At 46.1% G+C, this 19,753-nt stretch overlaps 1 protein-coding gene across 7 annotated transcripts in view; it reads left to right on the forward strand.

Moving 5' to 3' along the window:
- The window catches only part of PC (pyruvate carboxylase), a 275,210-nt gene that overhangs the window by 120,828 nt on the left and 134,629 nt on the right, over positions 1–19,753 (forward strand). For all 7 annotated transcript variants that reach the window (XM_060269527.1, XM_060269532.1, XM_060269530.1 and 4 more), the window contains one exon: positions 14,650–14,812. In XM_060269527.1, coding sequence (XP_060125510.1) covers positions 14,650–14,812 — 163 coding nt within the window. The remainder of the gene's footprint in view (positions 1–14,649; positions 14,813–19,753) is intronic.

Consider the following 19,753-nt stretch of genomic DNA (forward strand, 5'->3'; position numbering starts at 1 on the left):
CTATGGTTTTTCCAGTAGTGATGTATGGAAGTGAGAGCTGGACCATAAAGAAGGCTGATCGCCGAAGAATGGATGCTTTTGAATTATGGTGCTGGAGGAGACTCTTGAGAGTCCCATGGACTGCAAGAAGATCAAACCTATCCATTCTTAAGGAAATCAGCCCTGAGTGCTCGCTGGAAGGACAGATCGTGAAGCTGAGGCTCCAATACTTTGGCCACCTCATGAGAAGAGAAGAATCCTTGGAAAAGACCTTGATGTTGGGAAAGATGGAGGGCACTAGGAGAAGGGGACGACAGAGGACGAGATGGTTGGACAGTGTTCTCGAAGCTACGAAAATGAGTTTGACCAAACTGCGGGAGGCAGTGGAAGACAGGAGTGCCTGGCGTGCTATGGTCCATGGGGTCACGAAGAGTCGGACACGACTAAACGACTAAACAACAACAGCCGCCACCAGGGCTGTGTTCTGCCTCCATGGTCAGGCAGAAACGCTTCTGATTACCAGTTGCTGGAGGTGAGAGTGGTCAAATCCTGCTTGCATATTTCCCAAAGAGGCACCTGGTTAGCCACCATGAGAACATGATGCTGGACTAGATGAGCCATAGGCCTGATCCAGCAGGCTCTTATGTTCTTTTCCAGGGCAGACCAGGCCAGCTGACTTTGGGAAGTTGTTGTCTCAGCAAAGGCATAGTGTTCTGAAGCCTTAAAATGCCATCAGGACTTTATCTTCCAGTGGCCACCCCTTCAGGCTTGGGCAGCATAGAAGAAGGTGCTGAGGACTTCCCCTCTTGAGTGGGGTGGCTGGCACATAATCAGAACCGGAGTCCTCCTCAGACTGGCACGGATCCTGAAGCAGGGGCCTGACACCAATCCCTGTCTCTTAGTCTAAGCTCTCTCTTGGAGTTCTTGTGAGTACAAACTGGGGAGCAGGGAATCACATATGGCACATTGAGCTCCTTGGAGGACAGGTGGTATATTAAAATGAGTTGGCGAGGCTCATTTGACAACAAGAAGCTGAGTCTTTAGTATCACTGGGCCAATCCGGTGGAACTCCCTGCCCTAGAGATCCAGCAGGCACCTTCTGTGTCAACTTTTAAATGCCGCCTAAAAACTTTTCTATTTCACCAGGTCTGTGCAAGGCAGTTCAGAGTACTTCCACGGTGGTAAATTAATGCCTGTTTTAACCTTTTTAATATGGTATTATGGTTTTATGGCTTTAAACTGCTATGATATATTTTTTGTGACACAGTGGCATAAAATATTTTCATACATAAAAAAGATAGTAGCAAAAATAATGATAATACCGGTAATTATTAACTGGCCCGGTCAGGCAGAGACTGCAGTTCTGTTCCGCAAGGTCGGGAAATGTCTTGTTTGCCATCAGCAGGAGGCTTTTCAGACCTGCTTGGATTTGACATGAGAGCTCCCAGGAAGTGATTGTTCAGCTGGGGGTTCAGCTATAGGCTCCCAGGGAAATGAAACGAAAAAAGGGAGACACAGATTTGTGGGGGGCGGGGAGGTTTTGATCTGGAGTTTGATGTCAGCACAACAATGACCCACAGCAGCCCTAAATGCCAACAGAACAGCTGGAGATTGGGCTATTTCCGCCCTTCATTGTATCGATCCCTGTTCATGACACAGTTGGCCTTTATCCTTTCCTATTCCCGTGATTAGTTTGTTTCTTACTTTGGAATTTATAGCCGATTTGTCGTGTCTTATTCTACACCGTTGCATTTTGATTACCGTAGCTGCCTTTGAGCACAACTGGATGGAGAGGCAGGTTTTTGTAAAAAGAAAGAAAGAAAGAAAGAAAGAAAGAAAGAAAGAAAGAAAGAAAGAAAGAAAGAAAGAAAGAAAGAAAGAAAGAAAGAAAGAAATGTGACTTTCCATTAGTGACCATTTTTTAAAGTCAGGGATCGCCAATTAGCACTCGTTTTAAAGAAAATTTGGGAGTCCCCAACTGTGTGTATATGTGGGGGGCTCATTTTGAAATCTAAGCAACCTCCACGGGCACTGCAAAACACCCATTTCACAGAAGAATGTTGATGATGCTCTGAACCGCCACCGCCCCCAATTAGGAAGGAAACACCCACACTTCCTTCCCACAAAACAAAACACAGTAAAAAAAAAAAAGCAAGCAGCACCCTCTCCCCACCATCACCAAACAGCCCAATACTCAATGTGGTATAGTAGCTAGAACATCGGACTAGGCCTTGGGAGACCATGTTCAAATCTTGACTTGGGCATGAAGTTCAATGGGTGTCCTTGGGCCAGTGGCTGCCTCTCAGCCTAACCTACCTCACAGGGTTGTTGTGGAGATTCAATGAGGAGGTGGAATGACCTTGAGGTATTTGGAGAAAAAGAAACAAGCAGGTCCCACCAGGCAATGCAGACTCGTTCATCAGACCCAGGCAGTTGATATCATCCTGGAAGCACCCTCTGAGGTGGACCAGATTGGAAGGAGCTCCTTATTTTAATGGAGGTCGGAGGTCAGCCGCCCTCAAAACTCTATGGAAAGGTTGCACTTTATTACCGGTTCAACATGTGTTAGTTCAGTGGGAATACAGTAATGCTATAATTTTTGGAGAGGGCTCAGCTGTCATAGGCCATATCAGGCCAGAATCAGTTATTCAGAACTCAAAGTATGAGTCAGACAATTGATGCCAATCCAGATTCATATTCGCACAAAACTAGAGGCTGTGTGTTGAATATTGAGTGCATTGAGATAGATGCAATGTCCTTTCGGATACATATTTGACCCTTCTTCCTGCTAATGGAACAACCTGTTTGTTTGTTTTTTAAATAGACACCTGTCTCTAAGCTTTCAGACATTCTGCCTTCCTTATTCCTTATTCGAGGGAGAACTGCACCAAGCATATTTTAGTACTGTATCTGGATTAGTTTATATAGTGCTTATACGGTTTGACTAGCACATATGCAGAGTAAGGGCAGTAGCTCGGTGCTAAGGCATCTGCCTTGCACACAGAACCTTCGAGGTCCAATCTCATCTAAGTAGGACTGGCAAAGTTTGAAGCCATTGAGAAGCTGCTGCCAATCAGTGTAGGCGCACTGAAGTAGATGCACCACTGGTCAGGCAGTTTCCTGCGTTCCTTTGTGCATTGTTCCATGTGTGCATTGAAACTTGAATATGCTTCCTGCAGCCCTGTCCTGTTGCAGGGAGTCAGTGGCCAACCGCAGTGGGCAGGGCCACTGCAATACCTGGGTGTTAGGCACAAGGACTCACACTGGGGACTGTCACGCAAACCAGGGACCTTGCAGTTTGTAGCTGAGGATGTGGTCCAGCCAGGGTTCGAAAATAGCAGGGCGCCAGGCACATTTTTCACCTAAAGATTCTCCATTTGCGAGCACCACAAAAAAAGTCTGGGTGCCATTTTTTTGCACCTGGCTGACACTGAAGGATTACTGAAATGTATGTGCTTTGAAGCCTCAAAGTATATGTTAAGGATAGACAATTCTTTAAGGAGTTTAACCATAAAGAATAGAGTGTTTTGATAACTGAAGTACGGTACCAATATTTTTATTGTAAACACCAAATTAAACAAGTATTAACAATTTCTGCTAAAAATGTGATATTAACAATTTGTCACTTATGTGAATATGTGTTGCTGACACCCCCACCCCCCCCAGTAGTGACTAGACATTCTGTTTTGGCGCCCACAACCCAGGTGCTAGAAGCCATTTGGCTCCTAGCTTTTCGATCCAAGTTTCTAACACTGGGTCCAGCCTCTCCTCTGGTAGGGTCTCTCTGATAACTTATTCAGGGCCCTGCATTTGAGGACCAGGCACCTGGTTGACCACTGTGAGAACAGGATGCTGGACTAGATGGGCCACTGGCCTGATCCAGCAAGCTCTTGTGTTCTTATATTCTTAGGCCACCATTCTCTGGCTCAGAGGATGTCCCCCCCTGCAGTATCCCAGCTTCCGCAGCCTCACAGAAGCCAAAGGCTACAAAATAAGGTGAGGACCTATTAAGTACGCAACCCGTTCCTCCAGGATGTCAGAGCGTCCCATACTCCAGGAAATTTTAGGAGCAGTGGAGGCCCTTGCACTGAGAATCTTCATTGCTCAGTTTGATGCTCCTGCACTGACTCTTGATGGAAGGCAAGGATTTTGGGTACACCCAGAGCAAGTGCGGCAGGAAATCTGTTCTCCTTGGCAGCTGTTCTTGCACATATGCATAGCTATTCTCTCACCTTTTGCGATTTTCATGCTTCAGAGTATGGCCTAGGGATGCTGCTGCTGTCCTTTGTTTGACCAGTGTCGCTTCCAATCTCTTTGATTGCACATGATGTATCCCTGTGAGTGGTGCTCTCCATGTGGCAAGCATCTCTGGAGGCCTCCTTAGCTCACGAAAGTGGGGATTTCTGACTCTAGACTGACTGATTCAAGACGTTGTTAGACTCACGGATGCTGGCATCACAGTCTTTCAGAAGTTGTCCCCCAATGCCAAACTCTTGACAAGCAAGCCCAGCTTTTCATTAGATGGCAGAAAAACAAGTTTACCCTTTAAGTCAAGGATGGGGAATCTCAGACCTTGGAGCCGACTTTGGCACCCACGCCTCTCTGTCTGGCCCTTGGGAGTCTCCCCAGGCTGTGCCCCATCCCCTGGCCCCCTCCTTAAGAACATAAGGAGAGCCTGATGGATCAGGCCAGTGGCCAACCAGATCCCTGTGGGAAACTCACAAGCAGAATTTGAGCACAACAGCAACTCTCTCCCCTCCTGTGCTTTCCAGCAGCTGGCATTCAGAAGCATTACTGGCTTCTGTGGAGGCAGAGCATAGCCATTGTAACTAATAGCTGTTGATACCCTTCTCTGCCATCAATTTGTCCAGTCCTCTTTTAAAACCATCCCAGTTAGTGGCCATCGCTGCCTCCTGCAGGAGCGAGTTCCGTAGTTTAACTATGTGCCGCACGAATAATCCTCCCTTGTATCTGTCCTGAACCTTCCAACATTCCACTTCATTGGATGTGCAAGAGTTCTGGCGTTATGAGAGAGGGAGATAAACGTTTCTGTATCCACCTTGGGCAAGATATGTCTATAAAATTATGCACATCATGGAGGAGGTGGAGTTTACCTCCCTTTCCCATTTTTTCTATTTCCTTGTTGCTGCAGACCCAGGGGACTCCGTGGTGACCTTTGACACTCACCCTGAGGGTGTTTGTGTGTGTACTTAGTTCCTTCCACCCATTTAAGCCTTGCAGTAACCCTGTGGAATAGATTAGGTTGAGAAAGTGCGACTGGATCAAAATCGCCTCGTGATCTTCAGGGCTGAGCAAGGTTCGAACCCACATCTCTATCTGCTAGGTTGGGATTTCTCTCTAGTGCCTCTCCTACTGCTTCTCATCCTCCCTGCTCCTCTCCCTCCTTTCCCAAGTTGAGTCATTTTGAACTTCTCAGGTTTCAGTGCATTAGGAAGAATGGTATAGTTGCCCTTCTCAGTACTCCGTAATTTGGGGAGCTAATAAAAACCGCAAACAACTTTGGGTGCATGGGCACGTCAGGGATTTATGGAGTGGTATTAAGTCCCCCCCCCCCCCGGTATAATCCTCTAGCTGAGAGCTCCTGGCTTCCATGGCAGGCATGGCACATTGCAGCCCTGGGCTGCTGCTGCTACTTCACAGCTCTACTGTAGGGTTTTGTTTGTTTGTTTGTTTGTTTGTCTGGGGTTCAGAGAGTCACAGTGGGCTGCAAATAGTTTCTTTCTCAGATTGTCCACAAGGGTAGTGATGGAATGTGGGAAGGGGTGCAGAAGTATTTCCGTTCCTGACTTTCGGCTACTGCTGTGGTGCTAGGAAGACCTTTCCGACAGTAAGCACTGTTGGGTGGTGGAATGGATTCCCTCGGTAGCTGGTGGGCTCTCCTTCACTGGAAGCTTTTTAAAGAGAAGTTGCAAGGCTGTCTGTCCGGGATGCTGGAGCTGTGATTCCTGCCTTGCAGAGGGTTGGATTGGATGACCATTGGGGATCCCTTTCAAATTGACAAGGTGTTATGTAATCTCATCTTCTGGGGAGAGATAGGGGTGGTTCTTGTTTTCCTGTTACTTGATGATTTGTAGTGTGTGTGTGTGAGAGAGAGGGGGGGGCGGGCTGGCTGAAACAGCCTTTGCCAACTTGGCGCCTTTCAGAGGTTTTGGACTACAACTCCCATCAGCCAGCATCCTGTTCTCACAGTGGCTAGCCTGATGCATAATTTTATACAGTTATCTCTCTCACACTCATACCCTATATTTCACATCTTTTTATCTAGACTAAAATAGCCCCATGTATTGTAACCTTTCCTGCTCCATCTCCTTGGGCAATTTTGATCAGCCTTTTTCAGAACCTCTGCAATATCCTTTTTGAGGTGTGGCGACCAGAACTGTGCCCAGGATTCCAAGTGCGTTCACACTATAGAGTTGCGTAATGGCATTATTATCTTGGCAGTTTTTAATTCCGATCTGCTTCCTAATGACCCCTTAATTCACTGTGTTTATAGGTAGGCATCTTCTTCCAACTAGCTTTCAAACCTGATAGCTTTCAGGCCACCAGCCAGGCGAAAACGCTTGAGGAGGGGCTTGTCCACACTAACGGCTTGTCCACACTTCCACTTGTCCTGTGCCTTGAAAGCACGGGGCTGACCCACACTTTCGAGGCATGGGTCCGAGCTGTTTCCCCCTTGCCCTGCTCCTTTCCCAGGGAAAACCTGCTCTTTAGTGCCAAATTGGAGCAAACATCAATCCAGAGAAAACCCAAATTGCCATTTGCTCCGATTGAGCACTGAAGAGCGGTTTTCCCCAAGGGGAAACAGTGGAACCAGAGGAAGTGTGGATAAGGCCTCAGTCATGGTTTACTGAACTTTGGCATGGCGTAATGTGTGAATTTTAATGGTGGATGTTTTATTGTGTTTTTGATATTTTTTTGGCAACCCACTCAGATGGGCAGCATATGTTGTTATCAGAGCAATGAGAGAGGGAGAGAGGGAGCTCATGGTAGAGCAGGGCTTGAAGCCTGGGTCTCTGCAGCCAGGATCCAGTGCATCCCCGAGGCACTTGATGGTGGCAGTGGCAACCCTATATAAGAATATTTAAAACTTCTCCAGGCCATGAACAGCCACACTGCCTGCCTGTTTCATGTAATTAACACACTCTCTCTCTCTGCTTGAGATTAATCTGAAAAGGTCAGGGACATGTCAGCGCTCACAATAGATGTTCCGATTGGCTGCTTTGATGAGAGGAGCCCATCCTTGGGGGAGGCACCCCAGCGAGCAAACGTGCCCACCCACACTGCAGGACCCGCTCTCTCGCTTTCAGTCTCCTCCATCTAGCTCTGCCGAAGAGCCTTGAACCAAGGGCAGAAGCAAGTGGCAGCGTGATGCGAGAGGGTGTGAGAGAGACTGAAAAGCTTCTGCTACATCACACCTCTCTTGGCAGCAGTTTGCCTGTGCCTCCTGCTTTTCACAAACCGCTCCTTTTTATAGCTGCACTCTTTTCTCTCAATAGGCGCCAAAAGATCATGGTGCCTGTGAGACACACGGTGCTTTTACATGTGGAGGTAGCCAACGTGGTGCCCTGCAGATGCTGATGGCATTAGAGAACTTGGCAAAGTTTGGCTTCGGGAGTAAGGAACATGACCTTTGCTCTGGTCACCGGTTAAAGTGTGTCTGTAGCAAAGGATGGGGGTTGAAGCTGGCATCTCTTTTGGTCCATGTTCTGTTCTATCTGCAAGAGCAAAGTTCTGCAAAAAGTGTCCTAACATGCGTCACCTCAGGCTGCCAGTAAAAGCAAAATAACTGCTAGACAAACAGATTTTAAAAGGGCAAGCCTGTTTTTTTTGAAATCACACGTCTGTTGTGCGTCAACTTCTGTGTAAATATTTTTCACTTTGTACAATGCTCAGAGCACCTATGGCACAGGTGGGCAAAGTGACTCTGCTCATCTGCATTTCAGAAAAATAAAGCGATGCCGCTGGTGTACCAGCAATGGCAGGAATATGTCTTGTTTCACCAAAGCTTGGTTTCTCTGTTCTCGCCTCATGCCTTTGTAGTTTAGCAAGCAGCTAGAGTGGGCTGGCCAAACAAAGCATGGTTAAGGAAGGCTGCTCATATCTTCAAGCTATAGTTAAAACAAACCAAGGCCTGTAAGCCAATAACGAAACCTTGGCTTCAGATTGCAGCAAGCAAACCCCATATTTAAGCCACTGGGTACAATTTGGAGCATCAAGCAAACCACAGCTTTCATAAACCACGCCTTAATGTTATGTCCATGTCAGGCTATTGAGAAGGATTCTGATCCTGAGCAGGGAGGTTCTGCTGTTGCCACTACCCAGATCTTTTGTGGTAAGGGAAGTGATGGGGGGAAATGTATCAGAAAATGTGGGATAATAACTGTTCAGCGTCACATTGTATAACCTCCCTGCAAACGGAATCAGAATGCAGGTGTTGTCTGGATTCCTCGCTGTGAATGCTCAATAAAGAGGCCGTCCGGGAGCAATCAAAGGCATGCTTGGAGTAATGGCTGGGAATTTGCGTCCCTTCTCGTTTAAGAGCAGCCCTGCTGGGTCAGAGCAATGTGGGTGCACCCAGCCCAGTATCTCATTTTCCACCACAGTGAGCACCCAGAAACCTCTAGGAGACCCAGAAGCAGTATGTAATGAAGACGGCAGCCCATCCCTCTTCTGCTCCCCCATCTGGCACTCAGAACTCAGCTGCCTCACCAAGGCCATGTTTATAGCTGCGGCTGAAATGAGAGCTTCCTTAGTGGAACCCAACGAATCTGTGTGAGAAACCCTTATGGGGAGCTTCATGTGTAATTTTTTTGCTGAAAAAGGGGGCTCCTATACCAAAATAGCCGCATGCTGCATTGCATAAATTAACCCAATAGAGCCAATTTCCATATGCTTGCTTCTGTTAGTTATGGAGTCCAAATGGCTGTGCTGGCTGGGGCTGTACACAAATCCGGAGCTCATTAGGTTGGCCACGGTTGATTTCTTGGATTCTTCAAAGCTGGAGCCTTGCTGAGCCTCATCCTGCTGCAGCTCTGGAGCTGGTATTCCACACACCCTGGGGTGTTGGTGGGAGCATCTCACAACAGCCTCGTTTTTTTGTCTGTGGAATGTGATGTGCAGCCATTATGGCTTCTTAATGAACATTGTTGTAGGGAGGCCAGCAACAATTATCGATCCTCAGTGACTGAGAGCATAATTAAAGCCAGGTTTAATTGGGAAGTCTTTCTGGTATTGCTTGAGGGATGGACTTAGAGTTGGATTGAACCAGCAGTGGTCTTACATTGCTTGAGTATCTTTGCTGTGCCGAAACCTGATCTTAAGTACACCCTCAGACAAATGGCAAAAACATATCTGCCCCCTACCCCCTAACCTGGGAACAGACCATCTTGGGAAGCTCTTTCTTCCATACAAACAAGCCCAGCAGCTTGGCTCCACTTCTGGGGCTCAGCTCTGGGCTCCCCACCCACCTTCACTGTCATAAATGTAGGTTCTTGAGGCAAGGACTTTCCAACTGTGATCCCCAATATCTGGAACAACTTCACCTTTACTGCTGCATATATTCTAGTAGTCTCTTTCAATCAGAATTGTTGCTGCTTTCTTTCATTATTCACTGATTTCTGTTTTGGTCTGTAAGCTACCTTGAATAGAAAGGTGTGCTACAAATTTTGAAGAGTAGCAGCAGCAACAACAACAGTAATAATAATAATAATCCCTGTGGAATGCCCTCCCACCAGAGGTCAAAGAGAACAACAATTACCAGACCTTTAGAAGGCATCTTAAGGCAGCCCTGTTTAGGGAAGCTTTTAATGTTTGATGGATTTCTGTATTTTAATGTTTTGTTGGAAGCCGCCCAGAGTGGCTGGGGGAACCCGGCCAGATGGGCAGGGTATAAATAATAAATTATTATTATTATTATTATTATTATTGGTAAACCCTGGTTAGGACAGGAGAGTTTGGGAGCCTTTGTGAGAAAGGTGCACTGTGGATATTTGTGTTCAATTTTTATTTTGTTTAATAGTGAGATTTATTACCTGCCCTTCACCCAGGGGGAGTTATGCAATATAAAAATACAATTAACCTACAACGGAATTGCAATGAAACATAAGCAGCAGCAAAGCAATATGATACAGCCAAGAGAGCGAATCGATTAAAACCCTCATCTCACCCTTTCATAAGCCTCAGCAAAAAGGGGCATCTTGACCAGCCTAAGAATATTTTGCAACCTTGGAGGGGAGGGGAGCACATTCTGCAGCTTAGGGCCTCCGTGTTGGGTTCCGATCTAGTGCTGGAACCCCCCAGGGAAGGCAGCAAAGCTGGTTGTAAGGTTGGTCATGAGAACTTAAGAAGAGCCTGGAGGCAGTCTTTCAGGTACTTGGGGTCTTCAAACACTAGCATGAGCACCTTGAATTGGGCCTGCAACCAGTGCAGCTTTTTTAAAACAAGGGTTATATGAGATCTAAACAGAACCCCAGCTAGCAATTTAGCTGTTGCATTTTGGATCAGTTGAAGTTTCCAAGTTGTCTTCAAGGGCAGCCCCACAAGGAGCGGATTGCAGATTTTTTTTTTTTACCAGCTTGGGCTGATTCTTCAGCTGCAGCCCTAAGCCAGATCTCACCTCAGGGAAACATGCGTCCATTAACAGCCACGCTGGACTGCTGTGATGTGCTGTATATGGGGCTGCCCTGAAAGGCTGCCCTGAAGCTTCAGCTGCTACTAAATGGAGCTGCAGGAATGTGCTTAGGAGCTCCTCTGCCCCCGCCCCACCCACCCCCGGCTCAGAAGGATCGACCGCTAGCAATCCCAGCTGTTTGGCCCATTTTCGGACGAGGCAGCCACTGCTTTAATAGCAGCAATGAAATGGCAAGCAGATTATTTTTTAAAAAAGATCGTCAGACAAATGCTTTGGTGGTGGGACCGAAGGAGGGAAGGAATTGTGGGCCTTTTTTAAAGGAGAGAGATATGTTAAGGTATGCACATAAAATCCCAGACCCCTGTATCCCAACTCCTCTTTGTGAACTCCAGGGCACCATTGGGAGGTGGCCCGTGAATGCACACTGGCTGGCTGGCTGCCCTCCCTCTTGGCTGCCGGCGACAGGCAGTTCCATTTGCCAAAGACAGATTGAGGCCACTTGGTGAGCGGGGGTGGTAGGGGGGATGTACTCTTTCAGGACGCAAGGAGGATGGTTACGGGTTCAGAAGAGGGCCCAGGGAGTTGGGACATCTGGATGATATTTCTGGATGCCTGCCCCCTGTCAGGAAAGGAGACTGGGGGTGGGGGTGGGAAAAACACTTGATTTTGCAGTACACATGAAACTTGAATCTTTCTCTCTCCCTGCATGCCCTTAAGAATATGGCAAGAGTCTGCTGGATCAGGCCAATGGCCCAAGATCTGCGTACAAGAGCCTTTTCCCCTCCTTGTTTCCAGCAACTTGCATTCAGAAGCATTACTGGCTTGGACCATGGATGTAGAGCAGGGGTTCCCAAACTAAGGCCTGGGGGCCGGATGTGGCCCAATCGCCTTCTAAATCCGGCCCATGGACAGTCTGGGAATCAGCATGTTTTTACATGAGTAGAATGTGTGCTTTTATTTAAAATGCATCTCTGAGTTATTTGTGGGGCATAGGAATTCGTTCATTTTTTTCCCCTTTCAAAATATAGTTCCGGCCCTGCACAAGGTCTGAGGGACAGTGGACCGGCCCCCTGCTGAAAAAGTTTGCTGACCCCTGATGTAGAGCATAGTCCTCAGGGTTATTAGTCATCAATAGCCATCTCCTTCACAGAGAATTGGAGGTGGGAGACCCCCAACATGAGGCATATCTAGCATCCAGTCAGCACAGCACATTTGGTTAGGGTGGGCACCAAGGGAGTTTTGTTTTGTTTTGTTTTAAGGGTGAACTCAGTCATAAAGGACTTTAAAAAAAAATTCCCCAGACTAAAGGAACTAAAACTTAACCAAATTTATTTTTCTATATTAAGAACTAGACTTTAAAAATGTTAAGAAATGAGACACAGAATACCAAATGTTTGCTCAGGTGATATAACCAGACATATACAAAGATACAGTCAATTTTCACGATCTTTATCTTTCAACGGATAATGGGTTAACTCAAATTGACCAAAACACATTAAGGTTTCTTCATCTTCGAGTGTGCTGGAGAATTATTTGGCGCTCAGCGGGTGTTATGGACTTAAATTCCTCAATAGCATCATTGTGATTAACCAATGAAGCCAATTCTTGTTCAATGTACAGATTCACGAACGAAGGGAAAAGGGGGAGGGGATGACGAGACAGGCAAATAAGGAAAAGAGGAGAGGTAAAAGAGGCCAAAAGCTAACAAAACAACCACAACGAGACTGATCAAGAAGCCAAAACAGGAGATTTTCCCTGCAGAGAAAAAGACTAGTGCCAAGCTGACCAGAGACAGGGCAGAACGGGAGGGTCAAGGGTGGAATGGCGCCTCCCTCCTTCTTGATTGTGCACTTCAAAAGCAGCCCCTCAGCCCCACAGGTATCTCTTCACAAAAGGTGATGAAAGGAGCTCTGGCAAAGGCAGAGCTATGAGACGGAGGCAGACGCAAAAAAAGGACTGTCCTGAAAGAGAGTGTGGTGTAGTGGTTAGACCTGGGAGACCAGGATTCTAGTCTCACTTGGCCATGGAGCTCGCTGGGGGACCTCTGACCAGTCACTGCCTCTCAGCCTAGCCGACTTCACAGGGGTTGTTGCAAGGATAAAATGGAGGGTACTGTGTATACCACCTTGAGCTCTTTGGAGGGTATAAGTGACATACATGTGGAGGAAAAACTTAAACATGTTGCAGAGTTCCCAAAAATACACCAGAGGCGATTGTACTTCATCCAGCAGAGCTTTTACTCGTGCTGAAGCTTAATGAGCATGTTGTTGTTGTTTAGTCGTTTAGTCGTGTCCGACTCTTTGTGACCCCATGGACCAGAGCACGCCAGGCACTCCTGTTTTCCACTGCCTCCCGCAGTTTGGTCAAACTCATGTTGGTAGCTTCGAGAACACTGTCCAACCATCTCATTCTCTGTCGTCCCCTTCTCCTAGTGCCCTCAAACTTTCCCAACATCAGGGTCTTTTCCAAGGATTCTTCTCTTCTCATGAGGTGGCCAAAGTATTGGAGCCTCAGCTTCACGATCTGTCCTTCCAGCGAGCACTCAGGGCTGATTTCCTTAAGAATGGATAGGTTTGATCTTCTTGCAGTCCATGGGTCTCTCAAGAGTCTCCTCCAGCACCATAATTCAAAAGCATCAATTCTTCGGCGATCAGCCTTCTTTATGGTCCAGCTCTCACTTCCATACATCACTACTGGAAAAACCATAGCTTTAACTATACGGACCATTGTAGGCAAGGTGATGTCTCTGCTTTTTAAGATGCTGTCTGGTTTGTCATTGCTTTTCTCCCAAGAAGCAGGCGTCTTTTAATTTCGTGACTGCTGTCACCATCTGCAGTGATCAAGGAGCCCAAGAAAGTCAAATCTCTCACTGCCTCCATTTCTTCCCCTTCTATTTGCCAGGAGGTGATGGGACCAGTGGCCATGATCTTGGTTTTTTTTTATGTTGAGCTTCAGACCATATTTTGCGCTCTCCTCTTTCACCCTCATTAAAAGGTTCTTTAATTCCTCCTCACTTTCTGCCATCAAGGTTGTGTCATCTGCATATCTGAGGTTGTTGATATTTCTTCCGGCAATCTTAATTCCGGCTTGGGATTCATCTAGTCCAGCCTTTCGCATGATGAATTCTTCATATAAGTTAAATAAGCAGGGAGACAATATACAACCTTGTCGTACTCCTTTCCCAATTTTGAACCAATCAGTTGTTCCATATCCAGTTCTAACTATAGCTTCTTGTCTCACATAGAGATTTCTCAGGAGACAGATGAGGTGATCAGGCACTCCCATTTCTTTAAGAACTTGCCATAGTTTGCTGTGGTCGACACAGTCAAAGGCTTTTGCATAGTCGATGAAGCAGAAGTAGACGTTTTTCTGGAACTCTCTAGCTTTCTCCATAATCCAGCGCATGTTTGCTATTTGGTCTCTGGTTCCTCTTGCCCCTTTGAAATCCAGCTTGCACTTCTGGGAGTTCTCAGTCCACATACTGCCTAAGCCTGCCTTGTAGAATTTTAAGCATAACCTTGCTAGCGTGTGAAATGAGCGCAATTGTGCGGTAGTTGGAGCATTCTTTGGCACTGCCCTTCTTTGGGATTGGGATGTAGACTGATCTTCTCCAATCCTCTGGCCATTGCTGAGTTTTCCAAACTTGCTGGCATATTGGGTGTAGCACCTTAACAGCATCATCTTTTAAAATTTTAAATAGTTCAGCTTAATGAGCATAATGGTCACCAAATCCAATACAGTCAGGATTGGCACAGTCCATAAGAAATCCAGTTGCAGCAGACTTATTTGCCTTCAGCACAAGTAAAAGCTCTCTGCTGGATGAAATATTGCCTCTGGTCTATTTTTGGGAACTCTGCTGAACTCTGCAACGTGTTTAAATTTTTCCTCCACGCGTATGACAATAAGGTGGGGTATTAATGTAATAAGTAAATAAATACCTGCACAAGACGCAAAATGCCTAAGGAATTACGCCAAGCTTCACACACGCTCTCTGACTCTCTCCTTCCCTCCCTTTTCAGTGTGGACCTCGTCCATGCCCAAATCCACATCTCTGAGGGGAAGAGCCTTCCTGACCTGGGCCTCAAACAGGACAACGTGCGGATCAATGGATGTGCCATTCAGTGCCGAGTGACCACCGAGGACCCTTCCCGCGGGTTCCAGCCTGACACAGGCCGAATTGAGGTAGGATGAGCTCCTGCTGCTGGCTTCCATAACCCCCCCCCCTCCCCAAATCCTTCTGCTTCCAATCTTTTTGGCCCCTGGCCCAACCATTTCCTATGATCTATGGGATGGTTCTCTCCTACCACCCACGAGATTGTAACTTTGGGTGGGTTCCTGGTTTGTGTAGGCTTGTGTGCTGTCTGGGGAAGCTGGAATATCAGTAAGTCTGTTTGAAGAAGTATCTCAGCGACGTCCTGTTTACGCTGGAAATCTTAAATGGAAATGCAAGCAGGAATCTGCTTGAGTGTAACTCATCAAAACAAAAAGGAGGGTTTGAAAATCAAGACAAACATCCCTAAAGATCCACATTGACAGGAAAAAAAAGAAAAAAAAAGAACCAGAACTAGAACTGTATTCTGTTGAGATGGCAATAAGCGTGGATGGAAGACTAATTGCTCGGCCTATGAGAGGCTGCATGGTCTATTCCAAATCAGTAGGAATCTACGTGAAATGTCTTACCTGATACCAGCTTCAATCTGGTGGACACATTTTCCATGGTCATTGTCAGCACTGATCTGTAGCTGTAGAACAGCCTTCACCAACCTTTGCCATAGCCATGCTTGTTGGGCTGATGGCAGTTTTAGTCTGAAACATCTGCAGGGTGCGAGGTCCATGAATCCTGGTCTAGATCTTATATGTTCATATTGTGTGTATGTGTGTTATACCTAACAAGAGACGCGGGTGGCGCTGTGATCTAAACCACTGAGCCTCTTGGGCTTGGTGATCAGAAGATCAGCGGTTCAAATCCGCGTGATGGGGCGAGTTCCTGTTGCTCTTTCCCAGCTTCTGCCAACCTAGCAGTTTGAAAGCATACCAGCACGAGTAGATAAATAGATACCGCTGTGATGGGAAGGTAAGCGGAATTTTCTATGCGCTCTGGTTTCCCTCACGGTGTTCCAATGTGCCAGAAGCGGTTTAGTCATGCTGGCCACGTGACCTTGAAAGCTGACTGTGGACAAACGCCGGCTCCCCAGAGACTTCTCATATACAGATCAGCAGGCTGTTCTGTCATTTTCCTTTCCACTTTCTTGCTTTCACTTGTTTGCCTGCCATTGAAATGCATCATTCCACGATTGCTGTGTATCTGTGTGTGTCATGAACAGCAGTATTGGAGGGAAATACCATTCAGTACCTCAATAGATTGTAGCAGTCAAACTCCTCTCTTTCCTGCATGTGTGGAGTTGGACTGAAACTAGATTTTCCATAGACTGGGGCTATCACTGAATGTAGGCACCCCACTTTTTTTCTTTTATGGTCTCCCTGAAACACCCAGTAAATGATGATGTCAAAACATTGCAGATTTCCCCACCTCCCACTACATTTCATTGGCTACCATTTGCAGGTGTGCGTTGAACTCATGACACAATGAATCACTGGCTCCATCCGTTTTTGTTTGTTTTGTTTTGTTTTGTTATGTGTTTGTCTACTTGACCCATAAGTGGGCAAAGAGATAGAATGGTATATATTGACAGATCTCTAGGTGATTTGCAGAAGGGTTTTTGTTTTCCTGCTTCCTAGTTTCTTAAAAACGTGACACCAAAATGACTTTTCACCCAACCTAAACTTGATAGCTAATCCAGAGTGGACTTTTGCGTGAAAGGGTGGTGAACTCAGTTTCAGTTTTGCTGCTGAAAAACCATTTCCCGGTCTCAGAATGGGCTCTTCTTTAATTCCATCCGCACTTTTTTCACCCCTGGCTCTGGTTGGTATATCTTGGGGTTCCAGTTAAAAGCAAACTCTATCTGGTAAGCCTGCCCAGCCCTGCACTAGATGCTATCATGGAAAAGAATTTCCAGAGAAGTAGCCATTTTAGTTTGTTGGCAGTAAAAACAACAAAGAGCCTACAGCACCTTAAAGACGTAACAGACGTTATACTGTATTAAAGATTATGCCATTATACAATCAACTCAGGATTGCACGTCATGCATCCGATGAAGTGGATTCAATCATTGGAGAAGGGGTGAAGTGTTGTGAGATTGGAGACTGGCAAATGTCCCAGTGGGTAACGAGAATCAGATGCACATATGAGAGACTCCTGGCTTAACAGCTGGTACATGTGAAATAGCTATAGTGGTTTTAATAGACCGCTGTCTAAGCTGGAGTCAGCAGTGTTGTGCAAAAAAGGCTAGTTTTATTCTAGGGTTGCGTCGACACAAATTTAGTGTCCAGATTGCAGGAAGTAATAGCATCACCCTATTCTACCTCGCCTGGAACACTGTGTCCAGTTAATAAAGGATACTGGCAAACCAGGAAAAATGGTTTTTTTTATCTCTCTGAAAAAGGCAAATTCCATGCAAGGGATTCCTTCTTCCTCTACCTTTAAGGTGTGGAGGATAGTAGCTGCTAGTTATGATGGCTTTATTGGCATTCAAGGCCTGGGTAAATCTCATTGGCCGCTGTGAGAAGCAGGATGCTGGACTAAACTTTATTCTGATCCAGCTGAGCTGTTCATAAGTTCCCTCTAGCGACACCCATTTCCAGGTTCCACACCTGGAGATAGTCTTGTGAGCAAAACTACTTGCCATTTCTCGTTGTAACATGGGAGGTTGTCTGGAAGCATTCTAAGAAAGTGGAATCACATATTTGCATTAACAGGCTTTGATATACCTCTCCCTGGGAACATTGCAAAAAGCTATTAAAGAAATGAGAACCGAGTGTCCAAATTTAGCAGTCAAAACCCCAAGGCCTTGGGGATGCCAAATGACAGAAATTGTCCCAGCTGTTCTTTCTGCTGAAATCTTGCCCAACTTATTAGCAAAGGCAGCCGCCGAAGAGTGGAATTAGATCAAAACTTCATTAAATTCATCGCTTACCAAAAAGAAAAAAGATCCCAGGCTGTACCAACGTGTGTTTTGTTTTGTTTTCAGAATTAACATCCTGTGTCCTTGATATTGAAAATAAAAGACACCCTCCCCCTCCAGAACTTTCCAGCATTGGCTGAGAGCTCTTTTCATATATCATAAATACACTTTATACAACACTCCCATGACACTTCAGATGCACAGAGTGAAGCCATTCAAACATTTTAAAATGGAGAAATGGTAGAGAAAGAAGGCAAGGCACCTTGGAATGAAGCAACGATTCTGAGAAAGCTGCCTATGGAGCAGAATCATAATGATTTGGTCTTTAAAGGGTGGAGGGGAAGGAGCAGAGCATGGGTTCCAATCCGGAGGCTGTCATATTCACCAATGTGGTGGCCCCCCGATGTTTTGTACTACAATAAAAACTATTAAAAGGTTAAAAACAGGCACCAGTTAACCATTGTGGAAGGATGTATTCTTAGTTGCCTACATAGGCCTGGTGGAATGGAGGAGTTTTCAGCAGGCGTTTAAAAGTTGAAACTGGACGCACCTGCTGAATCTCTATTGGCGGAGAGTTCCACAGGACCGGACAAATGATAATGAATAATAATAATAATAATGATAATAATAATAATAATAATAATAATAATTTATTATTTATACCCCACCCATCTGGCTGGGTTTCCCCAGCCACTCTGGGCGGCTTCCAACAGAAAAATAAAACACAGTTTTATTTTTTAATGAAGGCTCTTGCTTCTTGTTAACTGTCCAATGAGCCTCGTCAACTTGAGGAATGACTCACTATGAAGAAAGGTTACAGCCTTTGGGACTGTTTAGTTCAGAGAAAAGCCGAGTAAGATGTGACATGGTAAAAGTTTACAAAATTATGCCCGTCATGGATAGAGAAACGTTTTCCCTGCCTCTTTTATCATAATGCTAGAACTTGCGGACATGATGCGGGACAGGTAAAAGAAAGGACTTGTTCACGCAGAGCATAGCCAAACTATAGAACCCCCACAAGAGGCAGAGATGGCCACCAACTTGGATGGCTTTAAAAGAGGATTGGACAAATTCCTGGAGGAGAGGGCTCTGGGTGGCTACTATCCATGATGGCTCTGTTCTACCTCCACAGCTTGATACTACAAGGGGGAAGAGGGCTCTCTTATGCTCGAATCCTGCTTGTGAGTTTCCTATGAAGACATCTGGGTGGCCACTTTAAGAGCAGGGTTGTGGAGTAAATGGGCCATTGGCCTGATCCAGCAGCCTCTTTTTGCATTCCTATGTAAAGTACCAGTAGCTCTACCCCTGACCTATGGCATCTCTCAACATAGTTCTCTATGTGCAGGGATATTTTTTCTTTTTTAGAGATTTCTTTTTTTTCCCCCTCGTGATTTCTCCCTTCCCAACCACCACAAACACTCAGACTTTCCTTGTTGTTTGGAGGAATGCAGCCCAGACACCGTGCATAACAGTGAATATAATTTATTTATTACCTCATCTGCTGTCTGCAGGATGTCAGTGGTTTATATGCAGTGGTTTGAGGAGTTAATTGATCCTCAATGGGATGTTCTAATGTGAAGTGTGCATGTGTGTGTGTGCACATTTGCAGATCATCTGCCTCCATTTCCATCTCGGCTGTTTAACTTTCTTGGTTTCAAATCCTCGGGGGCTCCTGTGGTTCATAGGAGTGGGGTTCCCCCCCCCCCCCCGTTCTACTTGGCTGTCAGTCTTTTAATTTCAATTGCCCAGCAAGGCTGCTGGTCCACAGAATTTCATGTCTCCTTTCCTTAATGGTGCGAACTGTTCTTGCCAATCAAATTTAACTAGCAAAGCTCCATGGCAAGGGTGTTACCCGGGCGACCACTCTCAGGGCATCCCCCTTAACTCCTCGGTTCCATTGGCAGAGCGCAGGCTCATGCAGCGGGCGGACGAAGCAAACTTTGGCATGCACTAGCTGTCCTCATTAATAGGAAACTAAGTGGCCTTCATTGTCTGGAAGGAGCAAGAGCTCTGGATGTTTTCTGATGCCTTATTTTGCACCTAATCGATTTGCCAATTGCCAGCATAGGTATCCTCCATTTAGCTAGCAATTAGCCCCGGC

Source organism: Zootoca vivipara, chromosome 17 (genome assembly GCF_963506605.1).
Source record: "Zootoca vivipara chromosome 17, rZooViv1.1, whole genome shotgun sequence".
In the NCBI taxonomy this organism is placed as follows: domain Eukaryota; kingdom Metazoa; phylum Chordata; class Lepidosauria; order Squamata; family Lacertidae; genus Zootoca; species Zootoca vivipara.